Source organism: Lactuca saligna, chromosome 2 (assembly GCF_052625555.1).
Source record: "Lactuca saligna cultivar CGN05327 chromosome 2, ASM5262555v1, whole genome shotgun sequence".
Classification (NCBI taxonomy): Eukaryota; Viridiplantae; Streptophyta; class Magnoliopsida; order Asterales; family Asteraceae; genus Lactuca; species Lactuca saligna.
The window spans coordinates 164,979,202-164,994,755 of NC_136418.1; the positions used below are offsets into that span (position 1 = coordinate 164,979,202).

Consider the following 15,554-nt stretch of genomic DNA (forward strand, 5'->3'; position numbering starts at 1 on the left):
CCATTGAATTTGTTGATCTTAACTCTCCCGTCTTCAGCCATAACTCTGATACCAGTTTGTTGGATGACGACAAAACAAGTTAAGCAATTCAGACAAACAAAACAAACTTCGATGACCTTGTGGAAATAAAACTTTTGAAAATGTAAGTCAAGTTAACACACTATTTAACGTGGTTCGGTCAAGATGACCTCCATCCACAAATGAACGAAAGAGAGAGTGTAATGCCCCGATTCTCAGGTATTGACTTTTGATATAAGATCTTTTTGATTTCAAGGTCTACTCGACGAGTTGGTTGCCTGACTCGTCGAGTAGCAACAGGTTGGTCCACGTGTTTAAGTGACCTACTCGCCGAGTCCAAGTAGGGACTCGATGAATAGGAGTTGGAGGATGAAGCCCTAATTCCTGGGGTTTTGTACCCTATTTAAAGGGTCATTGGCCTCCCCAACCTCCCTTCTACAACCTCTCAACATTCCAAAACCCTAATTCGTGTGTGTGTAAGCTTCATTGGTAAGTTTAAGCTTTGAAGAAGGACTTTGGTGAGAAAATATTGGGGGAACAAGTGATTAGAAGCAAGGAACTCGTGGGAATCAGAGATCTACTTCAGTGGGCACCTTTTTGAAGGTATTAAGCTGTTACATTGGCTCATTTCTTCCTAGATCTCTTTTGGGTGAGTTTTTAGGAAGCGTTTTCTTGTGTTTGAGCCAAGATATGAAGTTGCAACTTCATATCTGAGCTCTATTTGGCCTCTAAGTCCATAAAGTTGTAGGCTTTGGCAAGTATGAACCTCCCCTCAAGTGTAAGACTTCTTTGCAAGCTTAGTTTTGTCATTTTAAGGCTTTAGAGCTTTGTATGCATGTAAAGTTTGCAACTTTACGTGATAAACATGCCTTGGGAAGTTGGATCTACAATATTAAGCCTTTTCATTGCTTAAAAATCATATGCATGGATGAAGGACTGAAGGGAATCGACGAGTGGCATGGTCAACTCAGCGAGTCTGATGAAGATTATCGTGGGCTCGGCGAGTCGGATAAGTGAATCGGCGAGTCAGCTAGGGTTTTCCCAACCTTTAGACATGCATGAACTTGGCGAGTTGCAAGGAAAACTTGACGAGTCGACCAAGGAGTTTACGACCGCAAACCTTAGGAACTCGACGAGTTGGCGAGTTATGCAAGGAACTCGATGAGTTGAGGTCAACATGGACTATTGACCTTGACAGTTGACTTTGAGTTTGCCCAAGGGTTGACCAGTTGACTTATGGGGATGTTTTTGGAGGTTGGAAATTTACAAGTATGGTTTTGCAATGAATATAGGTTATGGAGTTTGTGATGGTGATCTGAGAGTTTGAGCTTATCTTACAAGTCGACGGTTAAGAGGTGAGTTATCCTTGCTATATCAACAGGGTCTAAGGCACCAAGGCCGGCCATTTATAATTGTGTCCAGATTATGGCATGATATGTTTATTGGTTTACATCCTGGCAGTTAGGATGGTGATATGCTTATGCTTAATGACATGGTTAGGTCAGTATCCTAGTTATAAGATTATGCTATGTTAGTGACCGGTTAGGTCTGTATCCCGACATTTGGGATGTTGCTATGATTAGTGATCTGTTAGATCGGTTTGACTGTTATATGATATGAGATAGCGTATCATATTTATGTGCACATGTTTGTTTGATTGGGGGTTGGGTTGACGCGGTCCTGCTTTGTGTGGTAGGCCAACATACCCGGTGAGCGGTCCGGATAGGCTGTAGGCCCTGTAAGGCGGTCCATTCATGCCGAAGGCTCGGGAGCGGTCCAAATAGGCTGTAGGCCCTTCGAGGTGGTCCAGTCAGGCTAAAGGCTCATTATGCATGTTGTCTTGTATTTGTTGATATGATATGAGTAGGGATATGTAAAGGATGGTATGTGACATCCCCAAATTCTCAGCCAGAAAAGACCAATTTGTTTATGCTTTGTTTTCAAAATCAGAGTAATCTTTTAAAGAAAACAGTTGCAGAATTTGTTCCCAAAATATGATAAAGATTTATCAAAGAATTTCTTTAAAGAAATGTATTTTCATTATATAACAAAATCTTGGGATGTCAATACAGACACATAAGCATAAACAGAACTTACATTATTTACACTAAAGATTTTACATCTCCTTTAATCTCTGCATGAAATATATCTTCGTATCGATACCTGTGATACAAAGAAAACTAAGTGGGTCAGGCTTGGGAGCCTGGTGAGCATATAGGGTTTTCAACCCACAATAATATAATTATTATATTCAACCATCAAACAATCAACCCAATTACCCATCCCCATTATCTTCTTTATTTCTTAGGATTTTACCCTAAGAATTCAACTACCCGTCATTCATTCATTCCTAAGAATTGACCTAAGGAACTAGCAAAAAATCTATTGCTACATAAGGTGCATCTACCAACATCATCCTTTAAGCGCCTATGCTAGGATTACGTCATACACTACGAGGCGCGACTGCCAGGTTTATGAAATTCTCTTTTAGGCGCATCTGCCGACATTATCCTATAAGCACATCTGCCAGGATTATCCTATAAGCGCATCGGCTAGTATTATGACATTCTCTATTTGGCGCATCTGACGACATTATACTATAAGCGCATCTGCCAGGATTACGACATTCACTACTTGTTGCATCTACCGATATTATTCTTAAGCGCATTTGCCAGTATTATGACATTCTCTAATTGGTGCATTTGCCAATATCATTCTTAATCATCTTTCATACCTCATCATTTTATCACGTACCAACTATCTCATCTACCCATGTTCTACCCAACATATTTGTAGATATAAAATACATATATAGTTTAACTCATTTAAAAACTACATAAAACATCAATTCCACACTCATCTCAAATAAACAACAATATATAAACACATAGCATGTATTTTATAACAAATACTTCATATTTATGTGTTAGAAGAAAGTAACCACACACTCACCTAAACATATACTTAATACATTCAAACAATACTTGTATTATACCCGTGTTTATGAAAAGGGACTATACACCCACACATATAAACAACTTTATATTATACACATAGCACATATTTCATAGCAAATACTTAATAGTTATATGTTAGAAGAAAGTAACTACACACTCACTTGATCAGAAGATGATCGGACAACACTACGGCTTGTAGAAGTAGTATTCTTCGATAGATCTGGAAGATCTTCACAAAAACCGGATTCCTCGCGGGCAGAGCTTTGGCTCGGGAATCTTACTTCTCGGGATCTTCAGGGCTTCGGGACTTGCTTCGGGTCTCGGGATTAATACCGGGGCTTCGGGATAATTCTTGCACGAAAAATGAGGTAAAACAGGAGAGAGAGAAGAGGAATTGAGCAAAGGAACTCGGAAGCATCGACTCCCTTTTATAGGGTCTGGATTCTCGATTTACGCTGGGCATAAATCTAGGTACGTTGGGCGTAACCTGGATCAGGCCGCTAACTCCCCCCCTTTGGATAATATAAGATATTTTATAATTAAATTTAATATCGAAATTATTTAATAAACTTCAAAAATTCATATATTCTTCATACGAACTCCATTTTCGACGTTCTTTATATCTCCGCGTAGGTGAGACTACGCTCTACAACTTTCGTTTAGACTCCATCGGCTAATTTTGAATTTATTTTTATTATTTGTTTTTAATAGGCCGGGATAGGAAAACTCCGTTATAAATTCATAACTTCTTCATTCGATGTCCGTTTTCGCCTATCTTTTTATCTTTTCACTACTATTAACGAGATCTTCGATTCTCGTTTAGATTGTTTCGGCTAAAAACTGCTCGGTCTCAAAACGAGTATTCAGGCTGCATATCGCTAAGTCGAAACTTAGAAAAATCATAACTTCCTCATACGAAGTCAGATTCGGACGTTCTTTTTATGCACGCTCATGGTTTAACGAACTCTACAACTTTCCTTTAGATCGCTAAGGCAAAATATCACTCTAACATAAATTCACTTTTTACGTCATTCCGCGTCGTGCCGGTTCTATCGCGAAACTTCGACAGGTCATAACTTCTTCGTTATAACTCAGATTTTGGCGTTATTTATATGTACGGAATCCTTGTAACATATACTATAACTTAGTTAAGATTATTCCTTCAAAATAATATTCCATCAAAAAATCATTTTTGATGCTTAACGTCTCTAAATTGACTAGCCCTTATCTATGAGCGTTATATGGTATTTTGGGGGTAGCTCACCAAGCTTCCGGGCTTACAGTTTCATCCTGTTGTTTTAGGTACTTCTGGTGATCGATGGAAGGCGAAAGCATGATCGTACCACTCCTCCTGCTGCTATGTTTTATGATTGGAAACTAGGATACTCTGATGATTATTATTTTGAAAACAAATTATGTAATGATTAAATGGTTTTTAAGTGAGTTGAAAAAGTTTTAATTTGGCATGATTTTATGGGTGTTACAAAGAGAGAGAGAGAGAGAGAGAGAGAGAGAGAGAGAGAGAGATAGGATTTTATTAACTTCCAAAAGCAAGTACAATCGCACATAAAGGTTACACCTCACTTGAGCTCTCAAAACAAAAGAATCTCTATTGCTTACTAACTGCTCCAAAGGAGTTCTCAACTTCATAATGATTACTCTCTTGAAATTTCTGCACACTCATAATGATGGAGATATGAGTCTATTTATACTTGAGGGATCATACCTAAAACCCTAATAGGCCAAACCCATTGACCCATAGGCCCATGAAATGTGACAACCAATCATATCCTGCAATGCAACATCTTCTGGAACATTCTTCCATGTTATTCAACCAATGAGCATCAACAACACACATGATGGACCACCTTGACCATAGTAGAGCATCATGTGGCACATCAGGAACACTAATGGACCAACATCCATCATGGTGGAACACTATGGTGTATATCTTTAGCAATACCAACTTCGGAACATCCTTGAACGATCTTGAGCATCATTGAGGACTTTATAGCATACTTGGCTCATTAAGGACCAAGATGGTCCATCTTGCGCCATCATGGCACAACAGGAATATGGATGACGTAAGAGGCATCAAGTGTGGTACAAGAGCATCTAGGTTGGAGCAACATCACCATCTTGGCACAACAATAACATGCATGGCGCAACAAGGCCATGCTTGGTGCAACAACATCCTCCATGACGCAACATGAGTACCTTATGGCACAAGAGGGATACCCTATGGCGCAAGAGGGAGTATCTTGGCTCAAGATGAAGTGCTCTTGGCGCAACAACATCCTTCTTGGCCCAAGTCCTCAGCAGATGGCGCAACAAGGTCCCCTTGTTGCTCCATATCACTCCCAAGTGCTCCAAGCCTCTTCCAGGTGCTCCAAACCCCCTTCTGTACGATCCGTTCCTTTAACACTTAATCCATTCATTTGTCAGACGATCAATTCCTTTATCAGATGATCAATTCCTTTGTCACATGCTCTATGAACCTCAAGTGTTCCATTGAGTTCTAAGTGCTCCAAATAAACTCAAAATGATTCATACAAGTGCTCCACTTGATTCTAAGTGCTTCATGTTGGAGAAGACTCTATACCTCAACAAATTAAAATACCACACACAACCAATATCGATAACAACCTCCATATATAAGCCTTCGGCTTGATTATTGAAAACAAAAATTTCTATTGGAAATTCGCTACTAATCCCTTAGAATCATGGTACTTCACTACTTCTTATATGGATTGGTTGCTAATGACCGTTGCTGATTATTTCTAAATGAACATTTGTTTTATTCTAGTGACTTATATAATTAGCGGCAATTTATTGGATGTTTACTCGTATCACAGTATTTATGAATGAATTTTGCTTATATATAAATAGTCTATTTTAATTATATTAATTTTATATGAGACTTTCAAAACCCAATGGACTGACCGGTCAATTATTATTATTTATTATTATTATATTATATTATCGCATCACATCATAACTTCAATAACATTTTATTATTTTATATGTTTATTCTTTTCTTTCAAGATGACAATAATCATAATACGTTACACCGATGATTCATTAAATAGTACTCTTGAAAATGATTGGTATTATTTAGTGATATATATTATACTCGTTTGTCTTTATACCAACTCATATTAACTTATCATATTTTAAGTTTATCTTGTATGGGAAGTGATTCGTACACAACAGTATTTTGCCATACACAACAATTTATCCATTATATAGTTGTAGAATACAACATTTTAAAGCACTAATTGTTGTGTACGGAGAAAAATTGTTGTGTACAAATCAGCTCTCATCTTGTATCTTTCATCCGTCGTTACAACGGGGACATATTATCATTTTAACAAATAAAGTTTTCTCTGACTGAATGTACGTTTGATAGATTCAAGTAGGAATAAGACCACTTTAATAAAACGAAAACCAAGTTTCTTTTCTATTTATGGGTCTCACAGAGTCAAAATTGCTAAGGACAAAGATAACTTAGATTTTTACATAACAATTTTTTTTTATATTTAAAATGTTGAATTATATTAAAGCCTAAATTATTGTTAATGACAAACAACTGTTGTTGTGAACTTAGATTGTATACTAATCACTTGTGAACTGATCACTTATCTTTCTCGTTGAATAATTTGTAGGTAGTGATAAAAGTGTCGTTCTAGACTTAGTAATCTAAGCTCTGGATAAAAGCATTACTTGAATTTAATAATACAACGGTATCCAGCTCTTTGGGCCATAAGTGAGTGTCTGGATCCTTTGGTTCTTGTAAATAGCCGGACCTTTGACATGGCCCTCATCTGCCGGCCGACGTCGATGATCCATCTCACCACCACCCTTCATAAATTCAACTTTCTTGGTCTTCACAACCACCCTCAAAATCTCCATCACCACCACCACCACCACCGTGGTTGCTGCTTTTGCAAATGCCTATAGATGACAACAGCCCTAGTGCTCGTAGTCTTGGCTCCTTCTCCACCACCACCGATCTCTTGAAGCTGAGCACAAGCTCAAGAAGCGAATCTCCGATAGCCAACTTGAGCTGCTCTTCTTCCTCCCGCCATACCCCACTACCCTCCACCACCACCAAGGATACCATACGCCGGTTGGTAAAGGCCAATGGTGATACTCTCAGTCTTGATGAAATGAGATTCGTACAAAGGCTAGGGAGTGGCGATATCGGGAGTGTGTACTTGGTGGAGCTAAAGTGCGCCGAGGGATGCATGTTGGCGGCGAAGGTGATGGATAAGGAAGAGTTGATGAGCAGGGAGAAAGAGGGTAGGGCAAGGATAGAATTGGAAATACTGCAAATGTTGGATCACCCATTTTTGCCATCACTGTATGCCAGTTTGGAAGTTGATCGGTGGTCTTGCTTGTTGACCGAATTCTGTCCCGGTGGTGATCTGCATATTCTCCGTCAACGACAACCGGATAGGAGATTTGATGAAGCCGCCGTCCGGTGAGTATATATAGATCAACATTCTCCATATATTCCCACTCATCTCGACTTAATAAACAAACACCTATAGTTATAAAACCGAACAAATCATCAACTAATGATACAAAATATAATCCATTAATTACATGTTATATTATCTCTTTCAAATGATCAAAACAATTATAAATTTAAGATTTGTATCAATCTGATAAGATTATGTAGTTTTAGTTTAAAATTTCACTACTAAACAAATTTACAACCAACCATCATCAGATGAAAATTATTGTATATTTTGTTTTTTTTTTCCTGAGATTTTAATAAATTTCGAGACCTGAATTTCAATCATTCGTCTAAAAGTGGTAATTGCGTTACATCGAATACATCGAACATGAATTAAAAGACAAAGTCATTAATTCACTATGCAATTATATAAACATATATAATCTATTAAATTGTTTTATTATAAAATATTATATATTATTTTAATACAGGTTTATAATCATATCTAATATATTACTCTTAAAATTAATCACTTTGATCTTCATGCCAAACGTCGTCTCAGAAAACAATGCAAAAATCATGTAAAATCCATATTTTAAAACACTCCACTATATATGTGCTAATAGTTTAAAACCATATTGAAGTAAAAGTTGATGCATGCATGCAGGTTTTATGCATCAGAAATTGTGGTTGCCCTAGAATACCTTCACATGATGGGCATAATCTATCGAGATCTAAAGCCTGAAAACGTTCTCGTAAGATCAGATGGTCACATAATGCTGACTGACTTCGATTTATGCCTAAAATGCGAAGATTCCACCACCCCTAAACTTGTTCAAGGTCAAGACCAGCTATCCATAAGTAGCCCATCAACGACGCTGTGCACCAAGGGCTCATTGTCCCCATTCATCCTTCCTCGTTGTAGCATTCCAAAAGTACTCTCGTGTTTTCACCCCAAGCAGAAACGGAGACCACAACCCAGTAACCATCGACCACCCTTCGACATCATGGCTGAGCCAGTTGAGGCTCGATCAATGTCCTTTGTTGGCACTCACGAGTACTTAGCACCGGAGGTTGTTTCCGGTGAAGGCCATGGCAATGCAGTAGATTGGTGGACTTTAGGGATATTTATTTATGAGTTGTTCTATGGAGTGACACCGTTTAGGGGAGGTGACAATGAGTTTACTCTCACGAGCATTTTAGCTAGAGGGCTTCACTTCCCTAAAGAGCCTGCATCATCGTCGGCTATGAAGGATTTGATCACGAAGCTCCTGATCAAGGAACCTACAAAGCGAATGGGGTCCATGAAAGGTGCACCTTCCATCAAGAACCACCCATTCTTCAATGGAGTAAATTGGGCACTTCTACGCGGGGCTTCACCTCCCTACGTTCCTCGACCTGTCTCTTTCCGAGATTTTGTTGCACAAAATGATCATTGTGATGATCATATAGACTATTATTAATCATGAAACATTACCATGATTTGTGGCTGTTCTTTTTAATTGTTTGGCTTTATATATAGTTAATTAGTTATTTTACTCTTAAGTGTACGAATTCATGAAAATCGCATTGTGATGGTGTAGATAGATATTTTCACCACTGCACCTAAAATTGGTAAAATCACCGGTAATCACGGGTAAGTGTATTCTGGTTCTTATATGACGGAGAGCATATTAAGGAGAAAGCAAAGTGTTTTATGGATAAATGAGAGAAAAAATTGTTAAGACGAGTTTCAACTTCAAATAGACATAATATGTCTGTAGGGGGAATTATAATGTTGAATTAATTATTATTAGTTATCAAGTTTAGTCCATAAAACTATATTGATCCTTCATGATAAGACCTCATTAAAAAAAGTAGAAGTAGATTGTTATAGAATGAATTAAAAACAGAACAATAAATTAAAACCAACCTTGAGTTTTTTGATCTTTGACCGGTAGACGATTGCACAAAAGAAAAGAAGCTCTTATCCTAAAGATTTTTACATTGTCTAAGGTTGTAAGCTTCAATATAAAACTCATGATTTGATGCAAAATATCTATCGTTCCAATTGCTATGAAGAAATGATAAATGCAAAACGATTAATTGGAAAGCGAAAGAAAACTGGAATTTGCAGTTGCAAAATCATAGAGGAAGAGAGTATAACAAATGAAGGCAGCCAATTTTGGTGTGGTATACAAATCCTAGGAGAGTTGTATTTATAGTCGCAAAAACCTTAGGATACTCCAAAAAAATCCGCATTTGTAACGAGGACGACCTTATCATATCAAGTCGATATCTATCTGCAACAACTTTTTTTTTTGGAACGACAGTAGATTAAAAACTATCTAACAAAAACTAGCTAGAACAAAAAATACAAAAAGTTCAAGCCGTACTAGTGGAAATCAACTAACTATCCCAAAAAAATATTTTTCCTACATCTATTAGAAATCCAAAAATAGGAAAAATAACATATATCAACAAAAATCTCATCTTTTCTAGGCTTGACCGTTCCAAATAAGAGCTTATTGTGAAATCTCCATATCAACCAAAACGTAGTAGCAACAACCACATCAAATCTCATCTTGTTCTTCTTGTCTAGAGCTAAAGAATCAACCTAACTCAAAAAGGAAGAAACTTAAAGATCAAGAGGGATATTTACATTCCACCATATAGAAATCTTACTCCAAATCGGCAACAAAAGGCTACAAGATGAAAAAATGTGCTTTGTGGATTCACCTACTTGAAAACAACTACCACATAACAAAGAGTCTAGATCAATTCCTTTATCCGACCATTAGGTTTAAACGGGTAGGAATTATGTCCCTCATGATTCTCCAAATTAGAGCATTAACATTTATGGGAATTAAAGTATTCCATCTTGTGCCAATACTAGAACCATCCAAAAAGAGAGAATCAAGTAGCCTCCTAGTAGAAGACATCGAGAAAATGCCATGCACATCTAAATCCCACACAAATCGGCCAGACACCTCTGAAAACACATAATTTCAAATCACAAAGCACAACTCGATCCATTGGGAGTTTAGAACTCCCACTCTAAGCGATCTTCCATTTCGGTCCAATCGAATCGATAAAAAATTAAAATTTTCTCTTCTCCCAACGGTCGTGTGAAGTTTAGAAGTTTCCATGTTGGCCCAACTAACTTGAGTGACCGTGTGCAGTGCTAAGTGTAGAAGTTTCCATGTCCCTCCAATCGACATGATAAAAAATAAAAGCTTCTCAGCTCCCAGCAACTATTTGAAGTGCTAAATCGCATCATTTCATGAAGCCGCATCCATAATTGTTGGATTAGTGTCTAAGTCCATAACTATTTTGGTATGTACTTGACCCGATGGTGCATGGTCCTTTTGAGTTGCTTTCACCAAAGCAACTTGATTGGAGAAATGAATAAAGAGAGAGAGGATAATATGATTTATTAATATGTTATAAGAATAATATATTAAAGGAGAAATCATATTTGTTTAATTAATATTGGTCAATAATTAATTAAGAATTAGTTTTGTGATCAAATGTAATTAATTAAACTAGAGGGGCTGATTTGTAATTATGTGATAGTTACAAAATAAGGTAAGGATTATCTTATTTATATGGTGGACGAATTTAAGGTTGGAAAGCCTTAGAATTCGAGTATGATAAGGATTCAAGGATTATCTTATTGGTTGCTTAATGGATAATCAACTAGATAAGGATAATGGCTGAAACCCTATCTCTACACCTATATAAACACCCCTAGGGTCATGAATTCGTGTATCCCTTCCCAAGAGGTCCTAGATACGAATTCTAACCTCTCACCTCTCTCTTTATACCTTCTCCACTTGCTTATGGTGTTTGTAAACCATTAGAGGAGTGACACTTGTGACTCTAAGCCTTCCAAAGTCATTACAAGGAGATTTGGGATTGTTATTGCTACATAACAATCAAGGTATGATCTTAAACCTAATTACATATTAATATGATTACTTGAATGCTAGAATTAGGGTTTATAGTCTTGGATTCAAAGCATGTACAATAGAGAAACCTAGATCCAAGCATTAGGGTTTGTATGAGCACATAGGATGTCTTATGACCAAAACTCATCAGTGGTATCAGAGCCTAGCTTGGTTTCAATTGTATTGATGCATTGTATAACTGGAAAATCGTTTTTTGGGCTTTATGGCTGAGGAACTCGGCGAGTACCACAGTGTACTCGGCGAGTAGACCTCAACTCGGCGAGTACAGTGTGGTACTCGGCGAGTTCGAGTGTCAGATAATGCTTATCTCGGGATTTCTTGCTGTTTTTGCATTTGGATAGTTACCTTATCATGTTAGATCAATATAAATCCGATTTTATGATATATATGACTATATTCTTGATCTAATTAAAGATAATTATCAATTAACAAGATAATTGTTTCCTTATAAGATAATTGATTAATTATTTTGAGTAAATTGATAAATTGTTTTGCAAGAAATCATTAAATAAATCAAATATGGATAATTATGTGATTAAATGTTAATTTAAAATTATTTGTTATTTGATCCTTGTTGTTATGAAAGGTTTCATATTTTCCCCTTTAGGTTTTATAGTTTAAATTTGAACCCAAAAGTTTTGAAGTTTTGAAATTTAAATAGTTAAAACCCTAATGTTTTGAAAAAGGTTTCAAAACTTGCCCTCAAGTTTTGGAATTTAAAAGTTGATTAAAAGGTTTAATTAGAAATGTTAAATTCTAAAACTATGGTAATGTTTTGAAAAGTTCAAATCACACCCTTATGGTTTTATTAATTAATTAAGGAGTATAATTAAAAGAGGTTTAATAAATCCATAAAAGTTTAGGTTAACCATTTAATTGAATTAAAAGTGTAATCGTTAAAGTTAACCATATAGTATTTTAAAAGTATAAAATACACCCTATACTATATATAACATTAAAAGTCTAACATTATATATGTGTATGAGTAAAAGTCAGTCTTACCGTTAGTAGGCCTCATTCACGAAGCTGGTCTATAAGGGGTGTTTAAGGAAATTGCCTATAAAATGACGATTGAATGGGTATCCACTCTTACCCACCGCACTCTTGAATAGTGGAGGGTCGTTAGCCGAACGGGTAGGATAGGACGAAACCTTCCATTATAAGTATAATGAAATACAAAGTAACTAAATGTTTTTCAAATTCCCAATCTTAGTTACTTAGGCAAAAGTGAATTGATGCAATTCCATGAAATTACACTTTGTGCCCTTGCGAAGACGTTAGTGGAGCGTGTGTGGTTTACCGGCACACTAAATGGTTCTAAGCAAAGGTTGCAAAGGGTGACTCAATGTTTGTCATAGTTCGATGGAGCGTGTGTGGTTTACCGGCACATCGAATAGGTGATTGTAACATGTGAGGGCACCATGTAGTTTGCATGGTTATTCACACCCGCTTTGTGATCCTCGGCATCCCAGTCACAGACTAGAGGGGCATATCGCGATTTAAACATGCCATTGAAATGTTCAATGAATCTCAAAGGATCTAGGAGTTTTCATAGATTTAAAACTTAAATTTCTTTTTCGTTTTTCATGGTGGAAATTAGTGAATCGTCATTCACTTACCTTCAAATGTTCTGCGATTTGGGTTACGGCATCCCTCTCCCGAGTTGTAGGATATTGTGTTGGGTCCTAGCCTTGGAATTTCATTTGGGTGATTTACCAAGGACTCAATCAATCAACTAACTTGAATTCGTTTTTCTCCCGATTTCAAAGTTCGACAACTATGGTCTTCTCAATCCCGTGGAACAAGCATTCCACATGAAGATGATATTCCACGATTCGATCGAGGAACAAGAAATCATGCTTCACTTCCTCCTCCTCCTCCAATTATTCTCCTTAACCCACAAGATTGTAAAATTGAAAAGTTCAATATCACTCAAGCCCTTTTGGCAAGTAAACATAAAGAGGGCAAGTCGGTGTGTGCACACGTCTTAGGGATGAAGTCACACATTGATAGGTTAAGAATGATGGGATCCGTTGTCGGTGAAGAGATGGATGTTGATTGGGTTCTTCAGTCACTTCCTAACTCGTATAGTGAGTTCGTAAGAGAGTACTATATGATGAACCACGACGTGACACTTATAGATCTCACCTACATGCTTATTGCTGCTGAATCAACAATGGTTTGGCGCAATAGAAAAGCAAAGTTGATTGGTGAATCTGCCTTCAAGACCTCTATGGATATAGACAATGTCAATGAAAGACATGCAATGATCAAAAAGTTTGATCATAAGAGAAAGGCGATGTCTGAAGTAGTTCCATGTGTTGTTCCAAAGGAGTCAATTTGCTTTTATTGCCAAGAGAAGGGGCATTGGAGACGAAGTTACCCTACTTACCTAAGAGATCTAAGAGATGGGAGAGGCGAAAGTATGACTACGCTTTAGGTAAGAATCCACTATCTAACTCCATTAAGTTCCTATTCATTGATTCTTAATACATGATGTGATAAGATTGCATTTGAATGTTTTGAAGGATCGGTGAAAAGAAAGGAAGCTTGATAAGAGAGAAAGATAAATCTAATCACAAGAGATGGATCTCGATCTCATGGACTTGAAGATTGGATTTTGAGCTTAGATAGATATGATAGAGTTGTTAGAAATTTTCTTTTTACATAGTTTTCAATAGATTTTGCATTGTAAAGACAAATGTTTTTCCGCTGCTTTTATAAATAAAATAAATTTTGTTTGACTTATTTATTTGTTTACTTTCTTGCAATGAAATCGTTATGAAAATTGATGTTTGCATATTTCTACAACGAATGGATATGATTCTTAGTTATGGAAATGTCAAGAATTTACCAAATAGGGAGAGTTTCTCATCGCCCAAGTTTCAATTGGACAGAAACTTGGAATCACGCAACTTGGTTGTACGATGAATGAGAAATTTCGTATTTGGAAATTGGACTAATTCATTGACAAAGTGTCAAGTGAAGGACTAGGAGATCGAGTACACAAAGTTGTGTGTTGATCAAGTTCACCATAAGAGTAACAAAGATATTCGTCATGATTTACTAAAGGCTTAGTAAATATGATTACACTTACAAGATTAAGTGTAATTTTGAATTGATTAAAGGGTTTAGATCAATAGCAAAACGAATAAGAAGAATCAAGTAGGCAGAAAGATATGAGTTTCTCCATTCTAAGAAGAAGGGAGAGTAGATTTTATGCTTTATGATAGGTCTTAATGATTAAGAACCATATCTCAATTGATCCTCTAATGAGTCTTGGTACAATTGTATGTCCAAGAAGAGGAATCAAAGATTGAAGAAATGGTCAAATCAAGAAGTCAATCATACTTCGTTCCAAAACAAGTCTTAAAGTCAAGATTGTGACATTGAGTGAATAGTATTAAGAAGGTTTATAACATTCATCAATTGTGGAAAGTTGTGATGTCTTGGATAAGACAAAGACCAACTAAGACCAAAATTATGAAGTGTTTTGTTTTGATATAAGCTACACTAACTCTTGAATATTTGTTTGTCAAGAAATGTTTTGATAAGAGAATCGTATATGTCAAGGAGTCAGTGGGAGTCTTAATAGTCTTGAAAAGTTTCAAGAACAAATCAAATAAGCCTTATCGATCATCACTAGCACACGAGTTGAGGTTTACAACCTATCGTGAAGATATTATTTTGTTTCTGTGCCAATCCAATCGAGTTAATTATGTGTGTGAGTCCTATGAGTTCTCATTTGAATGCATAAAAGGCAAGGACCTTGATCAATGGAAAGTACATTGATAGGAAAAGGTGAGCTTCTTAACTACTTGGAAGACGTGGTGGGCAGCTGTGCTACCATAAGGCAAGAAATCAAGATTAAGAAAGTTCGATCCATATGAGTTTGAATTTGTCGTAAACTTTGGTTTTTAACAAATTCACATGGATAGGAACACATACACCGTTTAAATCTAAGTGTCATAAGATTTCCTCCTTCATGAAAATGATTGTGAGAAAATGCTTTCACTAAGAAAGATTTTAAAAGATAGTGATTGTAAAATTGCATTCTCGAATTCGATCATGGTTACGGCATACCTTTCCATAATTTGAATTGTGAGGTTTGGCAATTAGTCTTAATTGTTAAGACACACATATGAACTATCTAAGGCAAAAGTGTAT

At 36.6% G+C, this 15,554-nt stretch overlaps 1 protein-coding gene across 1 annotated transcript; it reads left to right on the plus strand.

The window, feature by feature from the left end:
• Positions 1–6,678: 6,678 nt before the first annotated feature.
• On the plus strand, positions 6,679–8,975 carry LOC145032558 (protein kinase G11A-like). Its single transcript, XM_078981404.1, has 2 exons — positions 6,679–7,458; positions 8,105–8,975. The coding sequence occupies exons 1-2, from the start codon at positions 6,926–6,928 to the stop codon at positions 8,898–8,900; spliced, it is 1,329 nt and encodes a 442-aa protein (XP_078837530.1). The 5' UTR covers positions 6,679–6,925; the 3' UTR covers positions 8,901–8,975.
• The last annotated feature ends 6,579 nt before the right edge of the window (positions 8,976–15,554 follow it).